The sequence below is a fragment of the Dicentrarchus labrax genome, unplaced genomic scaffold (assembly GCF_905237075.1).
Source record: "Dicentrarchus labrax unplaced genomic scaffold, dlabrax2021, whole genome shotgun sequence".
NCBI lineage: Eukaryota > Metazoa > Chordata > Actinopteri > Moronidae > Dicentrarchus > Dicentrarchus labrax.
In genome coordinates, this window is record NW_026136719.1 from 21147065 (window position 1) to 21172123 (window position 25059).

The 25059-nt window shown below is 40.7% G+C and overlaps 2 protein-coding genes across 4 annotated transcripts; one reads left to right on the forward strand and one right to left on the reverse strand.

Moving 5' to 3' along the window:
* Window positions 1-7706: 7706 nt before the first annotated feature.
* On the reverse strand, window positions 7707-9521 carry mis12 (MIS12 kinetochore complex component). The gene is made up of 2 exons (XM_051379572.1): window positions 9077-9521; window positions 7707-8415 (listed from the first exon to the last, which is right to left on the reverse strand). Exons 1-2 carry the CDS (start codon window positions 9494-9496, stop codon window positions 8146-8148), a joined length of 690 nt encoding a protein of 229 aa, XP_051235532.1. The 5' UTR covers window positions 9497-9521; the 3' UTR covers window positions 7707-8145.
* Window positions 9522-10584: 1063 nt separating this feature from the next.
* ppm1g (protein phosphatase, Mg2+/Mn2+ dependent, 1G) lies at window positions 10585-20557 on the forward strand. 3 transcript variants are annotated; one of them, XM_051379558.1, is made up of 14 exons: window positions 10585-10750; window positions 11088-11225; window positions 11913-11982; window positions 12231-12316; window positions 12570-12699; window positions 12964-13075; window positions 13449-13633; window positions 13910-14091; window positions 14204-14335; window positions 15832-15934; window positions 16328-16459; window positions 16649-16778; window positions 17068-17167; window positions 18440-20557. In XM_051379558.1, the coding sequence occupies exons 2-14, from the start codon at window positions 11115-11117 to the stop codon at window positions 18638-18640; spliced, it is 1674 nt and encodes a 557-aa protein (XP_051235518.1). In that variant the 5' UTR covers window positions 10585-10750; window positions 11088-11114; the 3' UTR covers window positions 18641-20557. The 3 variants fall into 3 exon arrangements, with proteins under 3 accessions (XP_051235518.1, XP_051235520.1, XP_051235519.1); XM_051379560.1 differs by having other exon boundaries at window positions 13913-14091; XM_051379559.1 differs by lacking the exon at window positions 10585-10750 and adding an exon at window positions 10830-10972.
* Window positions 20558-25059: the final 4502 nt, after the last annotated feature.

Here is a 25059-nt window from a genome sequence, read left to right on the forward strand (position 1 = left end):
AACCAGATGATGTCCAACCTGCCTTCAAAAACAACAGATTTCCAATGTTGTCTTAAGCAGAAGTGTTGCCAAAGTTTTTCTCTTACGCTGTAATACATTAAAATAATATTATTTACTTCATAGACAGTCTGACCAGTGCATAATCCATACATGGCAGAATTATTCTACAAAATGACACTGTCCTGGATGACCCAGGTGGATTAGCACACAGCTGGTTTATGAGAACAGAGACCTTTTGTAAATAATAAATACCAAACCAACAAAGTAGAAGGAAGCTAAGGATTGTGCTGTTGTAGTTGGCCAAAAGTATGTAGACAATCCTGTCCACATTCTTGCTCCATTAGGTCTATCATATTGTGCTTCCAATTTTGGGAAGGCCTTTTGCTGAAGTCAGTATCAATAATCTGCCTCATAGGGCCTCACAGCATCTTGAAAGGGGAAGAAACCTCAGGAAGAAAGCAACAGGAGGAGGGACGTACATGCAATAAATAGAATAGTTGTGTGTTCAGAATTGGCCAAAAAAACAATATATTATACTATTACAAATAGTTTGCAAACATATTATGAGAAAAAATAACGTCCATCATAAATTGGTCCTATTAGCAGAGCCCTGACCTCAACCCCATCACTGTAGCCAGGTTAGGAAATCCTAAAACCAGAAGAGTAGAGGCAGTTAGCAGCAGACTGATACCGATGTTTTTGAATGAGATGTTCTACAGGTGTGCAGGTGTCTACATACTTGTGGCCATGTAGTGTAATTATATTATTGTCTCTGAGTTACAATGTTGATGTCTATGTCTATGTCCAGGTCACCTTCTCAATCTCACACTCTGCAATTCACTCGAGAGAGATTGTTCAGGATGAAAGGTCAACGGTGAGCACAGTGTGTGTGTGTGTGTGTGTGTGTGTGTGCCTGTACGTAAGGAGGCTAGCTGAGGAACTTGAACTCAGAACAGGAGCAACATACCACACACACACACACACAGACAGAAACAAAGTCAATCTTTGCCACATTGCCTCTGTTTCGTCACCATCATGGCTTCTCTGGACTGGTTCCTGACTGTCACTCTGTCTCTAAAGACATGAAGGTCAGACTGACGGAGGACTGGTGGAGACCTAAAGCCAAACATTATAGTGGACTGAAACTCATTATTTTACTGTAAGCATAAACTGACACTAATTCAGCCAACAAACGCCAAAGGATCACTTGAAATTTTAAACTAAGATGCAAACAGATGAGGGGAAATGAGCGGCTCTGTCGAGGCATGTTGTTGTGAGGAATAAAGTTCAATCTAGCGTATGTGTGTGCGTGTGGAGATGGCACTCGATGGACAGATGGTCCTTTGTGACTCCTGACACCTGCCAGCTGCCGCTCCACTCCTCTCACCTCATCCTCTCTTTCCTTTTCTCCTCTCTTCTTTTCTTCTTCTTTTCTGCTCTATTCGTCCAGCCTTTCCTTTTTCTTTGTCCTCTACTTTTTGCTGTTATTCACCGAAAAAGACATTGAGAAGATCAAATAGTTGAACTGGGACTAAGGAGGTGTGCTCAGGACATCTGGGGGTCAGCGAGTACTGGATGTATTCAGTTGTGTAAATTCACACATTCACACACATATTATTCAACTGGTTTTGTCTATAAAACAACTTGTTGGACTGATAATGTTCTTTAAAGCTGAATTATTCATGCTAAACATGTTTTCCAGTGTTTTGAGGCTTATAAAAGTTAAACTGAGATTACAGTATGCCCAATATGAGCATGATGTACTTAGCTGCAGTGTAGCGCTGTGATAAAAGAAAAAATGGGAGAGACCAGCAGTGGTTACCTTGATTGTAACCGAAAGCTTTCAGGTTCAGATTCCTCAACAATCCAGTCTCAACATCTACCATCCAGCTGCTGTTGAGCAAGGCATTATTTACCCAATTAGAAGTCGGAGTTGATACTGCACTTTGAAGCAGGATGCAAAAAGCACTCAGCCAATCCAATAATTTCCTCACTTACATGGCTAAATCAAAAATGTTATAAGCTGTTTTTATTTCCTCATTACGCTGGTGTTTTCAACCGCAGAAAATAGATGTTTCTTTCTCTTCAAAGTGGATGAACTTGGACACAGTGGTCTATTGCTGTATTGTTGCGAGGTAAAGAAAAGGGGTTTCACAAAAATGCTGAGGTTGGATGGTCACGTGATCGCAGTCGTTTGACCAGTTTTTGTGGCACAAGCTGGTCAGGGTTTTTGTTTTTATTCATGTTTGTTCTGTAAACAACAAACAATGTCACCAAAACAGCAGAAAAGCCGCTCGGCTGACATTGCACAAAGCTGTTGGCCGATGTGTCCTCCCGCACATGCCCAGTGAAAGAGGCAGGAGCGTTTTAGTTTTAGAATTTCTTTATGGATGGTAAACATTTCCAAAAAGTTCAGTAAACATAGTGAGGAATATATTGTGGTCATGGCAGTGGGTTAACGTTGTGCATGTGTAAGCGATGGAGGTTTATGCAAAGATCTTGCTTTACTATCTTTGATTTACGTGTGTGTTAAGATACATAAAAAGAAATGTTGAGGTATTGATAAAGATGTGCAGAAGACTGATTTTAGGCTACTTTGAGGTCTTTATTACAGACTCTGCAATGTAAATGCCACCAAAAACAGTGACAGACAATAACATCACACAGTATGTGTAGACAGAAGATTTATTCATGAAAGCAGCATAGACAACACTTTAAGCAACAGTAATCAGTGTTTATGTAGAGTTACAAAGTTACAAGATGTACCTATGATTACATAATGCTGCCAGGCCCGCAGGAGCAGATTCACATTTATTTAAAATTTGGATTGAAACCTAATGAGGATTAACGCCACACATAAGCAAAATAAAAGCATGCGGGAGAAAAGGAAGAATTTTGGTGTTCGTTAATGTTTACTTCAATGGCAGCCGGTACACAGCCGCTCACAGCTGTTCAAGGCAAGAGTTTTCTTTTCTCCTGAGTCATGACGTCAGGGCGATCTACGGTTGGAAGAAATGTTTGAAATGGGAAAAGAGGGTCCGCTGCTGTGTGTTGTTTTTCCTGCTGGGTGACACGTGGGTTTAAAAAAGTCTGAGTGAATTCCAGACTCACTCTCACAGCCTGAGAAAACAATCTAGTCTGCCCGCCGGACTGTCACTCTCACCTCCTCTCTGTCTCTATGTAGGACAGTCAGTCAGCGAGGACAGCTGGCTGGCTGAGTGTGGATGTATATCTGCGTATGTGTAGGTATCCGGGTTTATGTGTGTGTGTGTGTGTGTGTGTGCTTCTCTCTTTCTTTGTGTGTGTGTGATCCTAAGAGGTCAGAGATCAAGCTGTGGTTCACAGAGAGCCACGTTGTTCCCCTCCCAACAGGAAGGGAGGGCACTGTCCATATGCTGTCTTCACTCACACACACACACACACACACACACACACACACATATATATAGGTTCACACGCTCACACACAATACAGATTGGTATAGTTACAAATACCAACAGGTACACACATGAGCTCACACAAACACATACAGACACAATACACACACTCATACACTAACACACACAGATCTAACACATTTAACATACTGATATACAAATATGCACCACTTTACACACATAGATGTCAACAAGTACACAAACGGCAGCTCACACTATGTTGAGACTGCTGGACAAATCAGTAAAAACAAGTTTTCTGCTCAGTTTCGGAGACACTCAAAACTAAGATTTAAAGTACCCTGTGGAGTTTTTGTCCACTAGTGGCACTATGGAGCAATGTTTTTATGAGTGGGTCTAGGTTTTGTTAGTATGTGTATGAGGACACTTGCATGCATGTGGGTTCATATTCACATCTGTGTTGCCAGTAGCTAGTTAGCTATTTAACATGCATCGAAACAATGAAGGAATTACAAGATCCAAAAAATTGGCTTTGCAGTTTTTATTGAAGAAGAAACATTTGTTTGACCTCGAGGATACACGCTAAATGTAAACCTATTTATTTTGTTTACAAATTCCTAAAAAGCAGTTTCACAAAAGTGTCTCCAGAGGGGATACTAGAAAATGCTGATGAAAACGGCCGAGTGTGTTTAAAGCTTAAAACTTAAATCACATGGTGACAACTGAGGAAACTGCATCCACTGAGGAACAACATGAGATTAACTTAAAAGCACCAGGCATTGAATTAAGATTTCTTTGTCAGAAGACGACTGAGACCTCATGTGTGGTCGAGGGCTGTGTGGCAGTAAAGTTAAGACTTGTGATCACTCATTTTAAATGTCATTATAACCGATCACACAGCACAGGACGTGTTCGGACTGTATTAAAAAAGCTTAACCAGCTTAGACCGAGCAAATAAGTGTGTCTGCTGCACTATTCACCAGATGTTGGCTGTGACATTTTGTTGTTTGCAGACTGAAAGTGGAAGAAGAAAATGTTCCTTTTGCTTAAGCATTTTAGTGCTAAAGATGATCTTTGTAGAAACAACCTGAAATACAAGTGTGGACACGTGGTTTTCACATGTAAACAGCGTTCACCTCAAGTCTCAGTGCCAAAGCTGTTTAGGACAGCAGTGTGAAAGTTTGGGACTCTGCTGTGAAATGAAGACACTTTCTCCATCAACTTCTGTCTCCCCCACCCCTCAAATTCAAACACTTTCCCTTTTCAAACATACTCACTGACACTTGTTTGTCTCTCTCTCTCTCTCTCTCTCTCTCTCTCTCTCTCTCTCTCTCTCTCTCTGCTGATGAGACACTTCTTTTTCTTTCAGATTACTTTATCTTCTCTCTGCCAGCAGGATTCAGACATAAGCAGTGAGTGTGTGCAGCCAGAAGACAGCTGCATACAGCTGTGTCCTGATTGTGTTTGACAGCATCTTTTACAGGCTTTAGAGGTATTACACATGCACGCTGTGGAGTGTTTTAGAATCTATTGTACCTTCAGACACAAACAGAGATAAAAAACAGAGGACAGCTGTGTTCTCACACACACACACACACACACACACACACACACACACACACACACACACACACACACACACACACACACACACACACACAGGAGAGAGTTCTGAGCAGAAAAGGAGCAGACGCAAAGAGATCTTTTTCAGTCAAAAAAGCCAATATCCAAGATGAAGGCAAGAGAGTAATCTCCATGGTGTAACTGTGACTCCTGGAAACATAATCCAAGACTACTTCTAATCTCCAGAGAAACTGTTGCTACTCTGCATTGTTGGCTGTGTTGTAATCTCTTCAACTCTTCCTCATGTGAATGTAAAGTGGTCTGTAATCAATAAAAGGTTCGGTGGAGGAAGCAAATATAGACAGTATATTCCCCAAACAATCTACTTCTTTATCAAGGATAATGTGAGATACGTATTGTCCTTATTGTCTTTATGGGGGTATATTATACAGTATTAAAACCACTCATCATCAAATCATGTTTATTCTTTGTTCTTTATATTATTGTTTTAAGTTCTGTTCTCAGTCTGTGGCAATACAGTTGTAAGTGCAAATTGATTTTGAAAGTCTACCATGTTTTACCAAACAACAATGTAAGTAAGTCCTTGAAAAACTTCTTATTCTGACAAAGCCTGATATATTCAGCAGAGACCTTTTGGAAGCTTTCTGTGTAAAAACAGCTCCATCACAGAAACCACTGACCAGTGCTTCTGGGTTGGATTTTTAAATATTTCCAAGCCAAAAGAAAAAAAAAAAGAAATATGATAGCTGTGCCTCATTGTTCTCACAACACTGAATACAGTTTTTGTCCTTTCACCTCCTTTTAAACAAAAAACTAAACTGTTTAAAAGTTTAACACTGAGTAAATAGACACTGATTGGACAAAACTCAGTTGGATCATTATTCTCGCTGCTTAAGACAGACAAACAGAAACAATTTTGTCACACGTCCCCATCTGGACTCATCATTTCTATCACAACAGGCAGGTGATACACACCGGGACACACACACTATTAGAGGAATGCTAAAGCAAATGTTTACTGTTTACATTGGACCTCTTGTTGTTGTTTACGTACCTTCACTTGCGATTGTTGTTTGGGCTGTAAATCTGACATCAGCAATAGCAGTGTTGCATCCAACTAGCTAGACTCTAAAAAATCCACTTAAAAGACTTCAAGTTATAGATTGCAATGAATATTTGTATTGATACCTGAAGACCTTTCACTTTCCCCATCTGAGTCTTGAGTTCAGAGGCTGTAACAGCATGTTCAAACTCCACACACTCAAAATAAATATTTACTCTCCTATAAATTATTTTGAGCAGCACAGATTTCAGCTCCATATGTGAACTAATTACTCACCTGTCAACATTTCTGAGCAAACAAATAATTGTTTCTCACATTTTATTATTCAGTTTGAAGATGTTGCAACACCCTGCAATGCTGCTGCATCTCCCCTGTCTGTATCTGTGTTAAGAAAGTAGTAGTATAGAAAATAGATATAAAAGAGACATTTTGAAATTGCTCTAATGAACTGGTGAGATGCATCCATTGACAGTATATATATATATATATATAGGGATCCATAATACAAGCACAAATGGACAATTTAAAAAAAGAAAAAACACTAGCGCCCCCGATGGTCCAATCCATGTAACTATGTAAAACCCAGACACACAATGTTTCCATCATTAGTGAAAAAACACAAAAGCAACAATATAAAAGTCAAATAAAAATGATGAAAACCACAATGTCCACCTGAACTTGGTTAGGATCTGTCTCTGAGAGTGAAAACATATTCTACCAATTCATAATCTCTTTTATGGTCAGATAATATTCTAACCTACTTTGGTTTTTAGTTTCTTCTTTCCAATGTTCCTTGTAGATTTCTTTACATTGCTTTATAATTTGTTTTACTCTGATTGGTGTTTAAAGTGTTGTTGTGACACTAATCAGAGGGTGTCTAAGACCATCTGAGAGCACTCTGTTCTGGGCTCAGCTCTTGGGTTTGGAGAGCTTTTGAATGGAGCGTGACATTGGGCTGGATTTAAGGTCGTAAAAAATTCTAAAGTGTTTTCTTTTAAATGTTAATTGTCAGTGGGTATCTGCCTAATTCTGCTCTACATCCACATGTGTTTTTCTGTGTACGTGTAAAATGTATGTGCAGAATCCTGCATGTAAAGATTCAGTATTCAACCTTCATTAAGGTTTGTGATGCTGGGTGGAAGTGTAATGTATTATAGAGAGAGATGTTTCTATTATTTTGTCCATCTCATTTATATCAAAGGTCATAAGATAAATAACAAACACTATCTGTTCTATTGTGTATGTACAATACAATCCAACCAAAAACTACACCCCCAAAATGATCATACCTAAAACTGAACATTATAACCTTTATAGCAGGTAGCATTTAGGACTGTTCTGAGCGTATGTTTCAGCTCAATAAGTGTGAATCATCTGAACATGAAACAGGCTCACACATCAAGTGTAGATGGATTACACTATGTGGGATACAACATGCAGAGAGCGCCCTCTGCTGGGTATCTACATAATATCATGAACACCTCAACAAGCAAACAACAATGAGACACATACAAACACCCTCAAGTTACAAACGAAGGTAAGAAAGTAAGAGGTGTTAAGAAAATGGAGGTCAGCTTTTGAGGAAGTGAGGTTGAGGGTATGAGGGGGGAGATGGCAGTTACCATCCGAGTATTAAGAATAAATCAGTTGAACGGACACAGAAATACATCCATATGCTTTATTATTTACATTACATTAGTGGAAAGCTTAACTTTGCTAATGCTAGCCAATGCTGCTGTTGTGTGTTTTTTAAAGACAGAATTTCATAAAGCCATCAGAGCACAAGTTTTTAGTCTTATCACAGCGAACGAACAACGCCGCCATCAAACAGCAGTTAAAACTTTCTGTCCAACGTGACAAAACCAGCTTTTAAAGAAAGAGTGATGTATGCTGTTTTACTATATTTACATATTTGAACTAATTGATGATTTATTATCTACAAACCAGATGAAACCCAGACTTACAAACTAAATATTCACTAAATGTCCACCTTGCTGCAACTGAGGTCTTCTAAAGTCTCTCATCTCTATCAGAAACATTACAAACAGAATAAAGTATAAAAAGGTTTTTGAGTAATGTCTGTTTTACAAATTTGAGTTCAGTTCAATGAGGCGCCTTGTTGCACACTTCCCCAGCGGCCTCCTGAAGTCTCTTTACGGACTCCATCACCAGCCGGAAGCTCTCATGGAAGCTGCCGTTACCTTCCTTCACCCAGGCCCCCTGCAGCTCTCTGACCCACGTCAGGATCCCATCCAGCTGCTTCTGCACCTCCCTCTGCTCCTCCAGCTCAGCTAGCAGGGCCTGCCGGGCACAGACTTCTGCTTCGTAGGCTCTCTGGAGATCAGCAAGGGACGACTCCAACCTCAGGACCTCCTGGACGGAGCAGGACCGCAGTCAAAATCACAGACAGATACATTACTTATGATCCTGTGTTCAACAATATATACAGACGTTATGGGAAGAGGAAATAAATTATATCTGCTGGAAAATGAACACAGATATCGATATGTGACAAATCTTAACTCAAGGGTAGTGTTTCCTTTCAGCTACATCTCAGTCTTCATCAGCAAATTTAGATACACAAAAACTAAAGTTTCACACTCATGTGATGGCAACTAAGCAAACTCAATCTGCTGATGAAGGCCGTGAGATGTAGTTGAAAGCTCTTGAATAGGGAAGTAAAAAGTGGACCTTGAGTTTGGATGATTTTCTAAATTATTATTTATATTTCATTTATTAACCAAACATGTAAAATTATTGTGGATGTCCTTATTATCCTAATACAGACGAATAAATCGTAAAGGTCAGTTAATAATATAATCATAATAGTCATAATAAAGTCAGGTAATAATAAACATCTATGTAAGTTGTGTTGAGTATGTGCAGGTGTGTAATAACACTAATATGAGGTATAACAGCACTTTAATGTAATCTGTGTCATTTTCCTTCTCCACTGTTCTGGTCAAGCAGCTCAGTATCATCAAGTGTGAATGAATTCAGCTCATAAGTGAACCACAAACAGCCCTTCGCCCACCTGCATGTCTTGGGGGTAGTTGTTGTGAGACTTGTCCTCGGGCAGGAGGACATTTGGCGGCACGGAGAAGCACCGGTTGAGCAGCAGCGCTTCCATCCGCTCCGACAGCGGCTTGAACCGGTCTTCGAGGAACTGCTGTAGCTTCCGGCTGCACTCCCGGGCCCGAGAGCGGAGCAACTCCTCGGCCCCGTCCGACTCTCCTCTGCTCAGCTGCCTCACACACACCTTCTCCACGACGGGTAAAATGTCGTACAGGCAGTCCTGGAAGGCGCTGTACACCCGCAACATACATGTCTGCGGGGTGAAGCCGAAGAACTGTGTCTCGTACAGTTTTAACTTCGACGGAGAGAGACTGCCCGTCTCCTCTTCGACTGCTCCGCGGGCATCCATCTCCAGCTCCTCCCGGGTTTCCCGCGCCATGTTCAACTGATGACGGGTGTTGTTTTCCGTCTTCCGGTTCACCGCCACCACGTGGTGCGGAGGGTAGCTGCGTAACCTAAACTCAAATAAAATGTTGATACAATACATAATATAAATAAAACAAAATGAACATGAACACAAAACTATCATATCGATTATATTTGTTATTTTAAGACACGTTGCTGAAACATAACAGGAAGTAATACAAAGGGTTTTGAGAGTGTGGATATACTAATTATGTTGCAAATCGTATTATTTAAATTATTAAATACGGTTTTTGTTATTTTTTAAGCCAAAATTGTTGGTTTAGTCAGAGGCTGTGTTATTAGTTACAAGTCTTTCAACAGAGATTCTGCATAAGGGAAGTGTCCGAAACAGAATAACTCAGTAACAAAGTTTGTGGGTGAAAACAAAACCTGCAGTCAACACAAATGTCACTTTGAAGAATAGTTAAAGATAACTAACAAGATAAAACCGGTGTATAACTATAGAAATATTAATATGATAGGCCTTTAAACGGACTGGACTTTGTGACTGATGTTTTGACACTTGCTGGGTGTGTCCAGGGGTGCAACAGACTTTAAACTTTTACCCAGAGAGAACAGGGCAGTGTGTCACTTTACAGGACTACTTTCAGTGCTGATGAGTATTTAGGCCCACTGCACCAGCATGGTTCATTATAATGAAGGAAGATGTCACTGATGTGGATAATAGTACACTTGTAATAGTTTTTAGCTGTAGCAGGACATACTTTTTAAGATCAGATTGCTGGTCTTGGTCTTTTCACAAGCTTTGTGGAGAAGAAAGACGTAGAATATAACCTGACCTCCACACCATCACTTTTTAAAAGTTTTTCAATAGATTTTTCCTTAACTATTGTTTGTTTGTTTTTGTATTTATTTATTTTCTCGTCGTAGTTCTGTCAAACATCATTGCTGTTTGCATTGTTGTGCATGTGTAATCTTTTACTAAAATATTTTTGCTCGTTAAATAAAAAATAAAAAAATAAAAAAAAACCTCAACAATGTGACGTGTGACGTACGTGTCGGCCACGCCCCCTTGTTCTAAGGAAAGGGACATGCGCGCGCACCCTCTCCCTCCACCCTCCAGCTCCTCTCTCTCTCTCTCTCTCTCTCTCTCTCTCTCTCTCTCTCTGTGTTGATAGCGGCGGCTGCTTCCACACGTGCAATCTTTTCTATGTGAATCTCTCTCTTTGGGGCCTGTTGAGAAGCTCGTCCTGCTCTACCAGAATAGGTAAATTAACCGTCCGCGATGACCGCCTGATCTTTTACCGACTGCGCAGCCGCTCTCACGGTGTCGGTGGTGGGGGGGCAGAGGTTAGGGCTGGAAGTTTAGCCGGGTTGGCTCCTGTTAGCATGGTGGTGCTAGCTAACGTTAGCTGATGCGTCTACTTTTTTTTTTTTTGTTGTGGTGTTGCTAACGCTAGCAAGCTAGCAACCGCGACTACCCGAGCTGGTAAAACGCAGTTGTTAAAATGAGTTGAACGCACTGGGTTTGTACGTGTGTGTGTTTTTGTTTCTGTACGTGGAGACATAAATGTGATGTTTCCTCCGTGTCGTCTTCTCCTCAGGTATAAAGCCATAGAAACTAACCAACCATGGGGGCTTATCTGTCGCAACCAAACACAACCAAGACCTCGTCCGATGGCGGCAACAGCAACATGAGCTACGGTTTCTCTGCCATGCAGGGCTGGCGTGTCTCCATGGAGGTGAGGCGGAAAATGAAAGAGCAGATTAAAGACAACTATGCTTCCACTCTTTTATTTCTTTTCTCTTGTTTTTTCCCCTTGAACGCAACGAAGAGAAAATGTGTCCTGGGTTGTAAATGGCGGGATAACGAGATGTGAGGCTTTTTCTTCTGTGTGTTTGTTTGTATGGAGCTGATTGGCGTCTTTCCAGAGTACACTGAAAGTTCGTCACACTCCCAAACTAGCTGTTCCCTGAGCATCAGCTGCAGTCATGGACGAAATCCATAATTCATCCTCGGGGTGTTTTTTAGTTACATTGTAAGCGATCTGCCTATAACACTCAAGAGCATGTAATTGGGGTCTGCTGCAGAATAGCAGTGGGTTGCAATTAGTTACCAAACGCCTGCATGTGTGTAAATCGGTTCAAAGACGTGTGTGGACATGCAATGGTTGTAAGTCTCATCAGCAGTTACACAACACAAACTTTGTCACTTTGATGAAAGTCAGTTGGCCAATATGAGTATTTAAATTATACGACAGTGAGTGGAGATGATGTGTAGATCTCATCTCCTCTGACTCATCTGTCTTAAATATAAATGTTTTGGTTTTTTTCACCAGAAGAGAAATTTCCACTGCTATGATTTCTACCAGTTTTTAAGCTGCCTTGCTGTCTCTGTTTTAATGTGCATTTTTGTGTTTGCGTCACAGGATGCTCACAATTCTAACCCAGAGTTTGATGAGGAGACGGCCATGTTTGCTGTGTATGATGGACATGGAGGTAACACACAGAAAAAATAAATTCTGATATGACTATGCAAAACACACACTGCCCCTAAATCATTTCCCCAACAGTTTCTGCCAAAAGTCACAATTAGAAGCCTGCAAATGTTTTTGGATCACAGCCATTATTATGAAGTGTTTCCATGGTTATCCCCCGTTTGTATTGTTTGTTTAACACACCCCTCTGGGTATTATGTGCACACAGACCTATCCAGAGAATTTATATAACCTGCTGTTCCCTTTTAGGTGAAGAGGTCGCTCTGTACTGTTCAAAGTATCTTCCTGACATAATCAAGGAGCAGAAGACCTATAAAGACGGAAAACTGCAAAAGGTGAGAAGCCGTAGAAGCCGAGTCATGACCTGTCGTAAACAAGTCTGACAGAGCAGAGATCTTACTGGTCGTAGGTTACAAATGAGGTGGGATTGGATTGGAGGCAGTGTGTTATGAGTCTGTGGTCACTGCGTTTCCTCTGTTTCACAGTACTGACGCATTAAAACAGACACGCAACACAAATCATTTATTTCTAACCCAGTGTCGAAAACCATGTCGCTTGACATCTACTGACTCAGCGTGTTGTTTCCAGGCTCTGGAGGATGCCTTCTTAGCCATTGACGGTAGAATTACCACAGAGGAAGTAATCAAGGAGCTGATCCAGATTGCAGGTCGGCCCACCGAGGAGCCACCTGCTGAAAAAGTGGCGGAGGAGGACGATTGTGAGTGCACACCTAACAGTTAAATAATGTTATTACCCTATTTAGACTTTAGGTTACTGTAATTGTGTAACTTTATTATCAAACCTTAAAGTAACTGATTATTAAACACAATCAAGAGAATGTAAAATAATAACAAAACTGAGAATATAACAAATACAAGACGTTCTGAAGTGCACGCATGTACACTGCTGGTAGATAAAATCAGTGAATCTTAAAGACAATGACAACCTTTAAAATGGTTCCATGTTTCTGCCCTCCTCACAGTGGAGACGGAGGAGGCTGCTTTGCTCCACGAGGAAGCCACAATGACCATAGAGGAGCTGCTGGTACGCTATGGCCAGAACCTCAATGCTGTCAAGCATGCAGCTGCGATCAGGTAGTCTCTTTATTTTGACTTTTCATACAAGGATGAACACTAATGTGGAAATGAAGAAGAATTTTGAGTATTTAAGAAACTGTGAAATGGGGACTTAATGAAAAACAATGCATCCTCAGTGGTGAACCAATGCAAGTCTATCTATACTGGCATCAAACAGCCTATTGGTCGACATATAAAATTGATCACTTTGCTGTATCATGTCGCACATCAACAACCCGTTTCAACAGGAATGAGATCACATTTATAAGAGACAGAATCCTCCGTTATCATTATCAGTCACCTATGTTGGCTTTAAGTCCAGATTTCTTTGACTGTTGTGTAAAAAACAGACTCATATGGTTGACTCCTCCGTATTTCCTCTTTGTGTTAGTGCGGCTGCTAAGAAGGCAGCATGCTCAGGAGACAAGGGGGAAGGGGGGGAAGGACAGAAGAAGGATGGCGTAAATGGAGAGGTGGAGGAGAGCAACGGGAAGGTAAAGGAAGCTGAAGGAGCGGCATGTGGGTCTAAGCTGAGAGCCTGTCGGAGAACAGGAGGAGGTGAAAGCAGTGGTGCAGGTATGGAGCTGGAGTACATTTTTAGTGCTTTGGGTTAATATTTTAGTTAAAAACTTGAATATTTAAACCGGTATCCTTTTTTATGTGAAATAAATTGGTCTGCCTGCTGACTAAATGTTAAATACTGATATGAAACAACTAAAATCTTAAAGTGCGTCGAAGTGGCACAGTGGGTAGATTGAGCAGAAACGTTCTGCTTTATTCTCTTCTACACTTATATTAGCCGTCGGTTCCTCTTGTGTTACACCTCATTTTGACCTTGTTTCTCCTCTACAGCAGCTGACTGTGGAGGGTCGGGAAGCTCCAATGGAGAAGAAAAGGCTGGTAAGGCTGAAGGAGATGCAGGTCCCTCCTGCTCCTCCTTGTCCTCCAAGGCTACAGGAGATTCCAAGTCCAGGTTCTTTGATGACAGCGAGGAGTCTGAGGAGGGCGAAGAGGAGGAGGGTAGTGATGAAGAGGTGATGGCAGGAGACCAGAATAAACCATCCTATCTTGCTGTGAAAGCTTGTTCACTTTTGATGACTTTGAAAAGCACTGAAACTCTTTTTCTTTCTTTTTTTGTTTTATCAGGATGGCAGTGAAGAGGAAGAGGGTGACAGTAGTGAGTTGGAAGAAGAGGAGGATACAGAGGAGGGAGAGGAAGACTCTGAGGATGAAGAGGAGGAGGAAATGTGTCTACCTGGAATGGACGGCAAGGAGGAGGTGTGTGCAGAGTCTCGTCGTAACTAATCTAATGTGACTGACAAATCAACAGTACGACTGTAATACTAATTCCTACATGCACTCAGAATACACTGGGAATATAGGCTGCCCTGACTGTTTAAACTTTTTTTAGATGTCTGGTTGAAAGAGGGATTGAAGTGCAAACGGAGCAGATATGGTGTGATATTGAGGGTTTTGGGTAGAAAGTGCCTGCTCCGGTGTGTTAGACTGATCGTAGAAGTTTTGAGCACAAAATGATAAACTAATCTGTGCTTCCCAAACTCCTATGGTGGCCGCATAAAAATAACTAATATATATTAGAAATATTATCCATGGATACCATCAAAGTGACTGGGTAATGTAATCATCAACAGTAACCTAGTGTGTGCGATAAGTTGACTAGTTTAAACATTGTTATCCTCTGTAGTTGGTTAGAAAAACACTATTCTGTTAAACTACTATTAATATTTTATTATTGTAAGCCCTCAATGCTGGTTAACTTATTTACTGTTGCATCTAAGATGTTACACAGACACTCGCCACTAGTGGGAGCAGCTCCGACAGACAGCCATAGCACAGCAGTCTCCCTCTCCCAGTGCCCCAGATACAGTTAAACCAGCGAGGGGGAGGGGGGGAGATGGCCGCCAGAGCAGTTTGTCAGCATTTTGATTCAGTAGAAAATGGAAATAAGGTTGTGTCAGAAATAAATGGGTGTACAACCACTCAACCATGGTGCGATGCGTAACCACTTTGAGCATAGTAGACATGTGGACGTTGACCTGCAAGGGGAGCAGGCTGCTGGTGCTAGCACTGGTAATGTTAGCCACCCTCAGCAAACCAAGATGACATTGTTTATCGTCACAACCCACAGATGCTGTAATCCCACTCAGACTTCTGTTGAAATATGGGATTATATGTTAATATGTTTTTTTTTTTTTTTCAGACAATGTTTAACCTTATCAAATAAATTGTGCTCAGTTTTGACTATTACAATATGAATTGCCAATTTGGCTGGTACAATTAGTTGACATTGATCACACCAAGTTACCAAATTATAGGACCCTTTTCCACTGATAACTTGTACCACTTGTACCAGGCTTGTCATAAATTGTTTGGCACGTGTTTTAAAGTGACAAAGTGTTCTCATATTCATTTACGAAATTAGTCATATTGGAAGCATTGTATGCAACACTTTCCAGCTATGAATCCAGCTAACAGCCTCCAGTATGTTGGATGGCCACATTGCTGTAGAAGCCAAATTAAATGATTTGTGATGACTTTGTGTAAAGAGAAGAAGTTTTAGTGGCTACTTTAAATTCTTTTTTCTGTAGAAAGCTTTTGTTTATTTCAGTCATAGGGTGAAAGAAATTGGGGGAATTTCACAAAGGATTTAAGAGTGTTTGTTTTACACAAACATTGAAAGACTATCTCCTCTGTCTGTCAAACATAGACTGTTTAAACAGTGTTCCACATCTCCCACATTCATGTATCCGCAGCCTGGCTCAGACAGCGGCACCACAGCTGTTGTGGCTCTGATCCGAGGAAAACAGCTGATCGTGGCCAATGCTGGAGACTCTCGCTGCGTGGTGTCCGAGCGGGGTAGGTCCAAAACCTTTTGTGGCTATTTACCTGACAGCAGTGTTGAATTGTTAAATTGTGTAAATTCAAAATATCTATCAATTAGAACCAGCAACCACGGTCATATGTCCTTAATCCCCCAATCCACCGGAGTATATCGTGTTAGCTCTGCTGTTTCAGTTTATTAGCAAACTGCTTGTACACAAAGCTCTTTACTGACTATATTTAACATGTTGGTTACAATATTACATTACATTGCAAAAGTACCCAATTGTCTTTCCACATTCAGGTGACGTAGTCGTGTTACTGGGCAACAACCAATCAAAGTGTCTGTCACTCGGTTGTCACTGAAATGTGAAGTGGCACATCTTTTAATAAAAGCTGTTGCTGTAATCCTGCAATGTGTCGCTGTAGGCAAAGCTGTCGACATGTCGTATGACCACAAGCCAGAGGACGAGGTGGAACTGGCTCGCATCAAAAACGCTGGAGGGAAAGTGACCATGGACGGACGCGTCAACGGTGGACTGAACCTCTCCAGAGCTATTGGTATGCTATTAGTCTTATGTATACTTGTATTTATTGCATCAGAATTAAACTCAATTGCAGCTCTTTAATAATGATTATTTTTTTGAGTTCAAACCTGCAAACTAATCTTTTGTGCACTCTGTGATGACCACAGCTATAAGCAGAACAAGTTTGTCTTATCAAGCTGCTAACGTGGACTCTGACTCTCAGGTGACCACTTCTATAAGAGGAACAAGGCTCTGCCTCCAGAGGAGCAGATGATTTCTGCAATGCCAGATGTCAAAGTTTTGACACTTAACGAGGACCACGACTTCATGGTCATTGCCTGCGACGGCATCTGGTGAGTTTGAGTGGTCACTTGCAGTTTGTCACAGTAAATGATTATTACTTAGGATTCATAATTTCTTCTTTATTGTTTACATCTGACAAACAGCTGTAAAGAAAATGATATAAACCTGCAAACCTAGCTGTCTTGAATTCAAGCTGTCTCCAGACAGAGCACTTGTACAGTGTCTGCAGTGTTGGCAGGATGACTGCAACTGTAGACACTATGTTGATGCATGTGAGGTTGTCTTTCCTTTTCACTCTTCATTTACCTGTTACCCTGTTTCTATATGTGTTGTGTGCAGGAATGTGTTGAGCAGTCAGGAGGTGGTGGACTTCATCAGTGAGAGGATCAAACCAGACCAGAGTGGCAAAGTCAGACCCCTCTCATCCATAGTGGAAGAGGTGAGAGAGAGAGCTCCTGTTTAAATCTTGTACATAATGAAGACCACATACATCAGTAGGTCAGAGTTTCTGTCAACAGATCGATCATATCTTACTGACTGAGACAGCAGCCTCTCCTCCCTTTACCAACGGCACCCAAATTCATATTGGCAATAAAAAGGAGGATGGCCGTTGATGAATGATTGTTGCTGCTGCTCTCGAAACAATTTGTTATATAAAAATAATATAACAATATAATCCTGCTGTGAATTTATCGGTCTTTCTCAGTAATAATAGTAGTAGTTGGGATTCAATTAATTGTGAAATACACAAGTGTGCCTTTTCCTTATTGAGCCAACAAACCTTGTCAGGATCTCATCTAGACAGAAAGGCCTTAATCTGTGCTTTTCAGCAGGTTTGTGTTTGACACTTGGAGGAATAATGTGTCTTCACACTGTGTGGAGCACAGGGTTTTATAGTTTATAATTGTACCACTAATAGAGGCGCTACTGTATATTGTAATTTCCAGACTATAAACCGCTACTTTTTCCACACGCTTTGAACCCTGTGGCTTAAACAATGATGCGGCTAATCTATAGATTTTTACGGGCTAACGTCCTCCAGGGGGCGCTCTAGCAGGAAGTGCAAGAGCAAGACAGACAGGTGAAAGAGAGAATGCGCTGAGGAAGACACTAGTTTGATTGTGTTTTGAATTCCTTCAGTCATTTTGTGCATCATGCACACACCCTCATCATGGAAAACACAAGAAGAAATGCACATGATGCAGCTTTTAAGTTAAAGGCAATCGATCTGGCTGTCGAAGAAGAGCTGCTGCACGTAAGCTTGGCATCAATGAATCGATGGTGAGACGTTGGAGACGGCAGCATTTATTTAATTAAAAATTTTAAAAATCTTTCTGTGTAAATATCTCATGTTACAACGTGGACACCTGCGGCTTATAGACAAGTGCGGCCTATATATGAAGGAAAAAAAAATTCTTTTTAAATTTAGTTGGTGCGGCTTATATTCAGGTGCGCTCAATAGTCCAGAAATTACGGTAATGTTGAGAATGAAAAATGTCCTGTCATTGAGACACGACCACAAACAATTATAACATTTTCTGGATGGTTGGAATTTTTAAAAAATATGTACTGAAGTACTATTTTTAAATATTTTATCCTTGATTGTGTATCTAGCTTATCGCCTAAGTTGACTGCCAGTCATAGTGAATAAAATAAGAATAAACACGTTCATGCATCTTCTAAATTTACATCCTATATGTCCTCCTGACAGCTCTTGGACCACTGTTTGGCCCCTGACACATCTGGAGATGGGACAGGATGTGACAACATGACCTGCATCATCGTCACCCTCCGGCCACACCCATCCCCTGCTCATTCAGAGGACACAAAGAAGAGGAAGCATCCGGAGGAGGCAGAAGGGACCGAGCCGGAGGAGAATGGAAATGACAGCAAAAAGGCTAAAAGTGACTAAAAGGCAAAGACAAACTGTCCCAGAGGAAGCAGCTGGCCCCAGGCTACCCCAGATACACCAGAGACACATTCTGTTCAAAATTAAATCCTGACCTCACAAACATCAATTCAACCTAAAGCAGAAATTACAAATGCTATACGGATGCTCAAAGATCAGCTGAACTAAGATCATCAGTATAGTTTGGGTTTTTTTTGCCTCTGTTTTAGGTGGATTCTCACTTTAACACCCCTCCACTTGTTTTTTTTGTTCTCTCTTGGTGGAAAGAAGCTGGACATGCTTTTACTTCTTAAATTCAGAAGAGGCAGACTCGCCACTCACTGGCATGCTGAATAGCACATCAGTTTTCATGTATTTGTTACTAGAAGGAAGATGCAAGACAAAGACTAGTGTATATTTCTAAACATTTGAGAGATGTATCGCCATCTCTGCAGACATGCACTCTTGTTAAAATATCCCCCCCCATGACACATTCAGTTTGTTTTTATTGGAGGTTTGAGGATGTCTGTTGTAGTGACCTGTGTCTGATTGCTGGTCACATCTTAACAGAGTGACATATGCTTTTTCATCGCGGTTTTGCAGTATGAAATGTGCACATTACTTTTCCAATAGGAAACTGCACACTGCTCTCTGTGTGTTGTGCCCAAATTACAAGGCAGTCATTGTATCTCAACATAGTGCCATAAAACCATGAATTCTTTTCATAAGCGCCATTTCACATCCTCAAATTAACTGAACCCAGAGAAGGGACCAGAAATGGCTGCTGCTTGGCATTGCCATGAAGGTTACTATAGAAAAACTGATCAGATGAGAGAATATTGGTGACCTTTCTATCCCAAATTGAAGATTAAAGATTGCAGTGAGTGCGTGTGCTATTCTGGTGTCGCAGTGAATGTGTACACTGTTACAGAGTTTGTTCAGGGGTAGTTTGTTTGACCACAGCCAGAAGAACTGAGGGAACTGAGTCCAGTTGCTCTTGTTTGCCATTTATATGTATTTTCTTTTTCTCATTTTTTCCCAACACCATTCACTGGTGAGGATATATACTTTTAAAAAAAAAAAAATTTCTCCAGTCTTGCTGGTCACATAGCAGCCCAATCAACGATACATCACCAACATCTTGCCTTTTTTTTCATTCCTGCTTTGTGTTTTGTCTTGATCAAAATCTCTAAATTTCCAGACGGAGAGAAAAAAGGAATGCCAGGGCTTTGGGAGTTGGTCTACTTTCATCTGTAAGATCTGATAGCTGGGAAACCGTCAGCAGGGAAACATACAGAGACATAAAGGGCAACAAGCCTTTTATGTCTCTGTATGATCATCCAGAAAGAGGTGGTGATTAAAGCCCTGGACTGACCTTCCACCCACAGCTCTACTCCATGACTACAATCCTTAACCCCATTTACTCTCCCTTTGTGCCCCATTTCCAGCACATCACCCTTTTTTTTTTTTTTTTTTTTTTTTTTTTAAGATCATCTCTAAGACATAAAAAAAATGTCCACCCCAATGTTTTTTTTTCCATTTCTGATTGATCAGTTTTCTGTAAGTTTTTAAAAAGTCCTTTTTGAGCACACTCTGAAAATGCCCTGACGCTGGACTGTGGAGAGGATGCACAAGGTTATTTTTTTGAGTGAAATAAAATTTGAAGTTCATTGCACCAAGACAGAATAACTGTATAGAAGATAATTTTCTCTTTTAGTTGCAGAAGCCTCATTTAAATCATGTTGTGTGACTATAAGATTGTTTCTAGTGTACTCGTCACCATGCCCTTTTTTCTGTACATAGTTTTTTCAATACTTGTAATTGAAGAAAAAGAAAATGCTTTTTCTTTGTAATTGTGAGTCAATGTGACATTTTTGGTGCATACTCTTTTGACACCAGTATGTAAGTACATACAAATACATTTTTTAAATAATGGGACAACTGTATTCATGTGTTGTTTTTTTAAAACAAACAAAAACAACCACTGCTGCATCTAGTTCTTAATTAGAGGTTTCAGAAAAGCCTTTTATTGTGAAATTCTGTTCACAGATTTGATGTATATTGCAGAAGTTGAATTGAGAAAAACAATTTCATCAGGTTCAATTTGCCTCTGGCAATCGGACAATACTGGGGTTAACTAGAATACAGTATCCTGAAGTCATCATATTTGTTAATGAACGTCATTAGCTTAGCATAGCTGCTGCTGAAGATTCAAACCGGCATAAAAACAAATTTGCAAGCACTGCCGCTCTCTGCTTCTGTAATAGTGGCTCTGTGAGACTGGCACATCTGTGCCTTGAGCTAAATGCTATTATGAGCATGCTTACATGCACATTATGGAAATGCTAAGTAGGTGCAAGGTTTACTGTGTTCACCACCTTAGTTTAGAGTGTTAGCATGCTATCATTTGTTAATTAGCACAAAGTAGGTTCCAGCTAAGGCTGAGGTCATTAGTTTTGCAAGCATTCGGTCTAATTATTTAATCAACTACACATTCGGACCTAATCATGGTGCTAGATGAAAAGTTAAGGAATCACCAAAGATATCAGGCCTACAGTTAATTCTGAGAGGTACCACATTTAATGACAGTCCATCAAATAGGTCCCAAAACATTTGACTTGAAGCCACAATTGTCACTTCACATATTGTTTGAAATGAGGAGGGCGCTGCCTGCAGAGCTTCAAGGACAAACCACTGATGTTCCTTAACATGTACATACATTCCTGCAGATGGCAGCAAAGACATTCAGACCAGTTATGGTAATGGTTTGAGATTTTAAGTTCTTTAACTATGTGCCATGAAGGGCAAAGGGTCTGTAGGGATTCATCCCAGCCAGAAAGTAAAGCTCCTGATTTCACTGACACACACATTCAATCAGCGAGGACATATTGATCAGTGACCTCACTTGAATCAAAGGAAAACCCGAGGACCGTTTGCCCTCCATGGCACATGATCACAGTCCTTCCCGTGAAGATGGAGTGGGTATGTTAAACTTTAAATCCCCATAGAAACTGCAAAGCAAAAGAGGACAGACATTAGTTCTCATCAGCCTCGGGGCCTCTCTGTCCTGCTCTACAGTCCTGGTGGTTGCTCTGCTCCCCCCAGGATCACTGTAGCTCCAGGAACAATCGAAAGCAAGACAGGAAACACACCCTGTCCTTGGAATCTAAAAATGTCATCACACACACAGCAGAATACACACATTTTCTACTTTAACAGGAAGGATGGGGTTTTTTTGTTCTTGTCTGTAGATTAGCAGCTTCAGTGGTGTGTGTGGATACAGGGAGTGCGTGCAAAGTTTGTTAGTCTGGGTGTTCATTCTCATGCTGGTAGACAGAAATATAAGCCAAGACACACTTTGGGTTTGTGCCTGTATCTGTGTGAACGTGACTGCTTTGTCCTTGGATGTATAATGAATATGATTAAAACTACATTGCTCTGTTCCTGGCTTGACCGCTATCCCAAAAAAAGACTCCCCTCGTCCCCCCGTTACTCCCCTCTTCACCAGTCAATGAGCACATGAATCCTAGCTGTGAGGCTATTGAAAATCAGTTGTTACCTATAACTATGTCTGGCTGTTTCTCATTTACTAAGGCCACTGTAGGAAGCTGTTCCAGGCTGATTTTTCACTGCAGTAACTATAAAAAATGTTTCTAAAAGGCTACTACTATGGAGCTCAATGGCAGCCTTGTCCAGCCGTGTGTGTGTTGGGGGAGTTGCTTCTGTCTCCAGACTCTTAAACTTGACTGATGGCTGTGGAAGAGAACCACAGGAGTCCAACTAGACCTGGCCTGCAATTGTACATATAGAACACACGTGTGTCTGTGTGTGTGTGTGTGTGTGTGTGTGTGTGTGTGTGTGTGTGTGTGTGTGTGCGCGCCTGCCGTCTAGCCAACAGGTCTTATATAGAAAGCTGAACCACAATAACAGGTTGTAGTTAGACACTGTAAGTATTCATCAAGATCTTTTTCGATCTCCTGCTCTTGCTCCTAAAACTGTATTGGCCTCGTCGCCCTCACATTGCACAGAGTTCAGCAATGCCCCAACACACACACACACACACACACACACACACACACACATTCCAGTGGTCACTGTAGTGTAGTTTAAATACTTGCTGTGACCAAAAAATAGTTAACTATAAGGTCTTTTTCACACACACCTTTAATCTGTATTCCTGTCACTAATGTTATCATTTGCAGAAGTAGTAGCACAGATTGGATCAATAGTAGTAATATTATTTATTAGATTATTAAAATAAGCAGGATCTTATGTGAGTTTTAGTATGTCATTGTGAGAATTTGCATTTCTCCTGTAATGGATGTTGAGAAAGAGAAAATATTTAATGATTTATATTTTCCTTCTTTACAGACATCTGTACTTCTGTACTTGTGAGGACTGTCATTGATCCACTGCATTCCCTGTCTTTAAAGCTGCACTAATCAATATTTCTGCATAAACAATGGGTTCAGTGACTATGTGGGGTTTGCCTGTAGTGATTACAGAGAATTATCAGCTCTCTGGAGCATTTGAGCGTCTTTTGGCCCATTGTTTTATATTTTGTTTCTAGACAACAACTTTACTGGTGAACTGGTTAACTTGAGTCTCGTAGCATTGTTTTTGGGCACAGCGGGAAGTGAAAAAGCTTTAATAAACCCATTGTATTCTACCTGCTCAGCACCAAACAACAAACAGACACAGTTACAGGCTAACTGGTGGACATAAAGGAGCATTTAGCAGATATAGAGCCAAATACAGAGAGTGAATATTGGACATGAACATCACTCTAAATGAATGCTATAACTATAGCTAACATGTTATCCGTATCAATTTTGTGAGGTGGTATTATGTGATTATGTGATCAGATTGTTGTGCTGCCCCCAAGTGGCCAAAAAATATTTGCTCACTTTTCAACCTGATCTAAGTCCTCACTTCAAGGGTCTAAAATTGGTCCTCACAAATATGCACACACACCCAGCTCTATATTGCTTACACACACACACACACACACACACACACACACACACACATACACACACACACACACCCAGTTGATGTAGGAAGGTGTCAAAGTCAGCTGCTCTATTACTGGCAGGATATACCAGCATGTCAGTTCCAGACACATCCTGTGTGTGTGTGTGTGTGTGTGTGTGTGTGTGTGTGTGTGTGTGTGTGTGTGTGTCATTTGTAATTCATCAGCATCAAGCTAAGCAGTTTGGACAAACTGAGTCGTAGAAAAACAGGAAAACTCCCCACATCCTTTTTTCTTTTCCTCTCTTCCCTTTCACCTCTCCTCTCCACCCACTGTCACTTCCTGTCACCTTATCTTTTCTCTCCCCTCTTTGTCTTCTGATATTTTCCTTGTTTTACTTTCTATTTCCTTCCTTACTGTCACTTGGTTTGTTTTGTTTTTGCTCTTCCAGTTCTTGTGTTTCATCCTTCAACAAACTATCAAAAGAGGAGTAAATCACCAGTTGTGGAAATAAATCAAGTACATTTAAATAATATACACATTAGTGCATCATTATAATTCAATAATATAATGTAGATTATTCTGAAATGGGCCAATATGCATAATGAGTACTTTTACTTTAGGTACATTTTATGATGCTAATACATAATTTTGTACATTTTTCATTAAAAACAAATAAAAATAGAGATTAAAACTGCAAAAATGTATTGAAAATATTAGATGGGCAATGCATACTAGATTATTTTTATGATCAGCTGAAATATGGGATAGTTGGAGGCAGACTGGACACATCAATGTGCAACAGACCACATTTGGTTTGATGTTTTATTGTAACACACACACACAGTTACTGTAGGTCTACATGCAAGTACACATCTGTGCATACTTAAGCACAAAGTATGTGGGTACAAAAATGTGCTTAATATAAACATTAAGTCAACAACATCAGGGTTCATAGAGGCAGCAAATTCCAAGGCCTGAACACAGACACGACTTATCATTCACCCCCACACCTGTACGCACACACACACACACACACACACACGCATGCATGCTGAAACAGTTTCACCCATATCAGGACATCAGAATGTACAGTAGGTAAACACTCACACACACACAGGGTGCAGTCAGAGATAAGAGAGAAATGGAAACAAGCAGCCGTCTGATCAGCGGACATACTGCTGCTCTTACATCACCTACAATTTCTTCACTCTCTCATTCTTTCCCAGCCACAGATTCACCTCTTATCTGACTCTCCCCAGCAACATTTCTGTGTCTATTCAGCATATTTGCCCTTTTCCCACAAAATGGATTTTTATCTCTCTTTCCGTCAGTTTTCTTTTCGTTTTGTCCCTTTTTCAATCAAACACTTGTTCTCATTTTAACAGTAAAGCAGTGTGCAGTGATGCTTCCTTCACCAACAGACTACTGTACGCTGTGCACAAAGAAATAGGGCTTTATTCTACAGTAA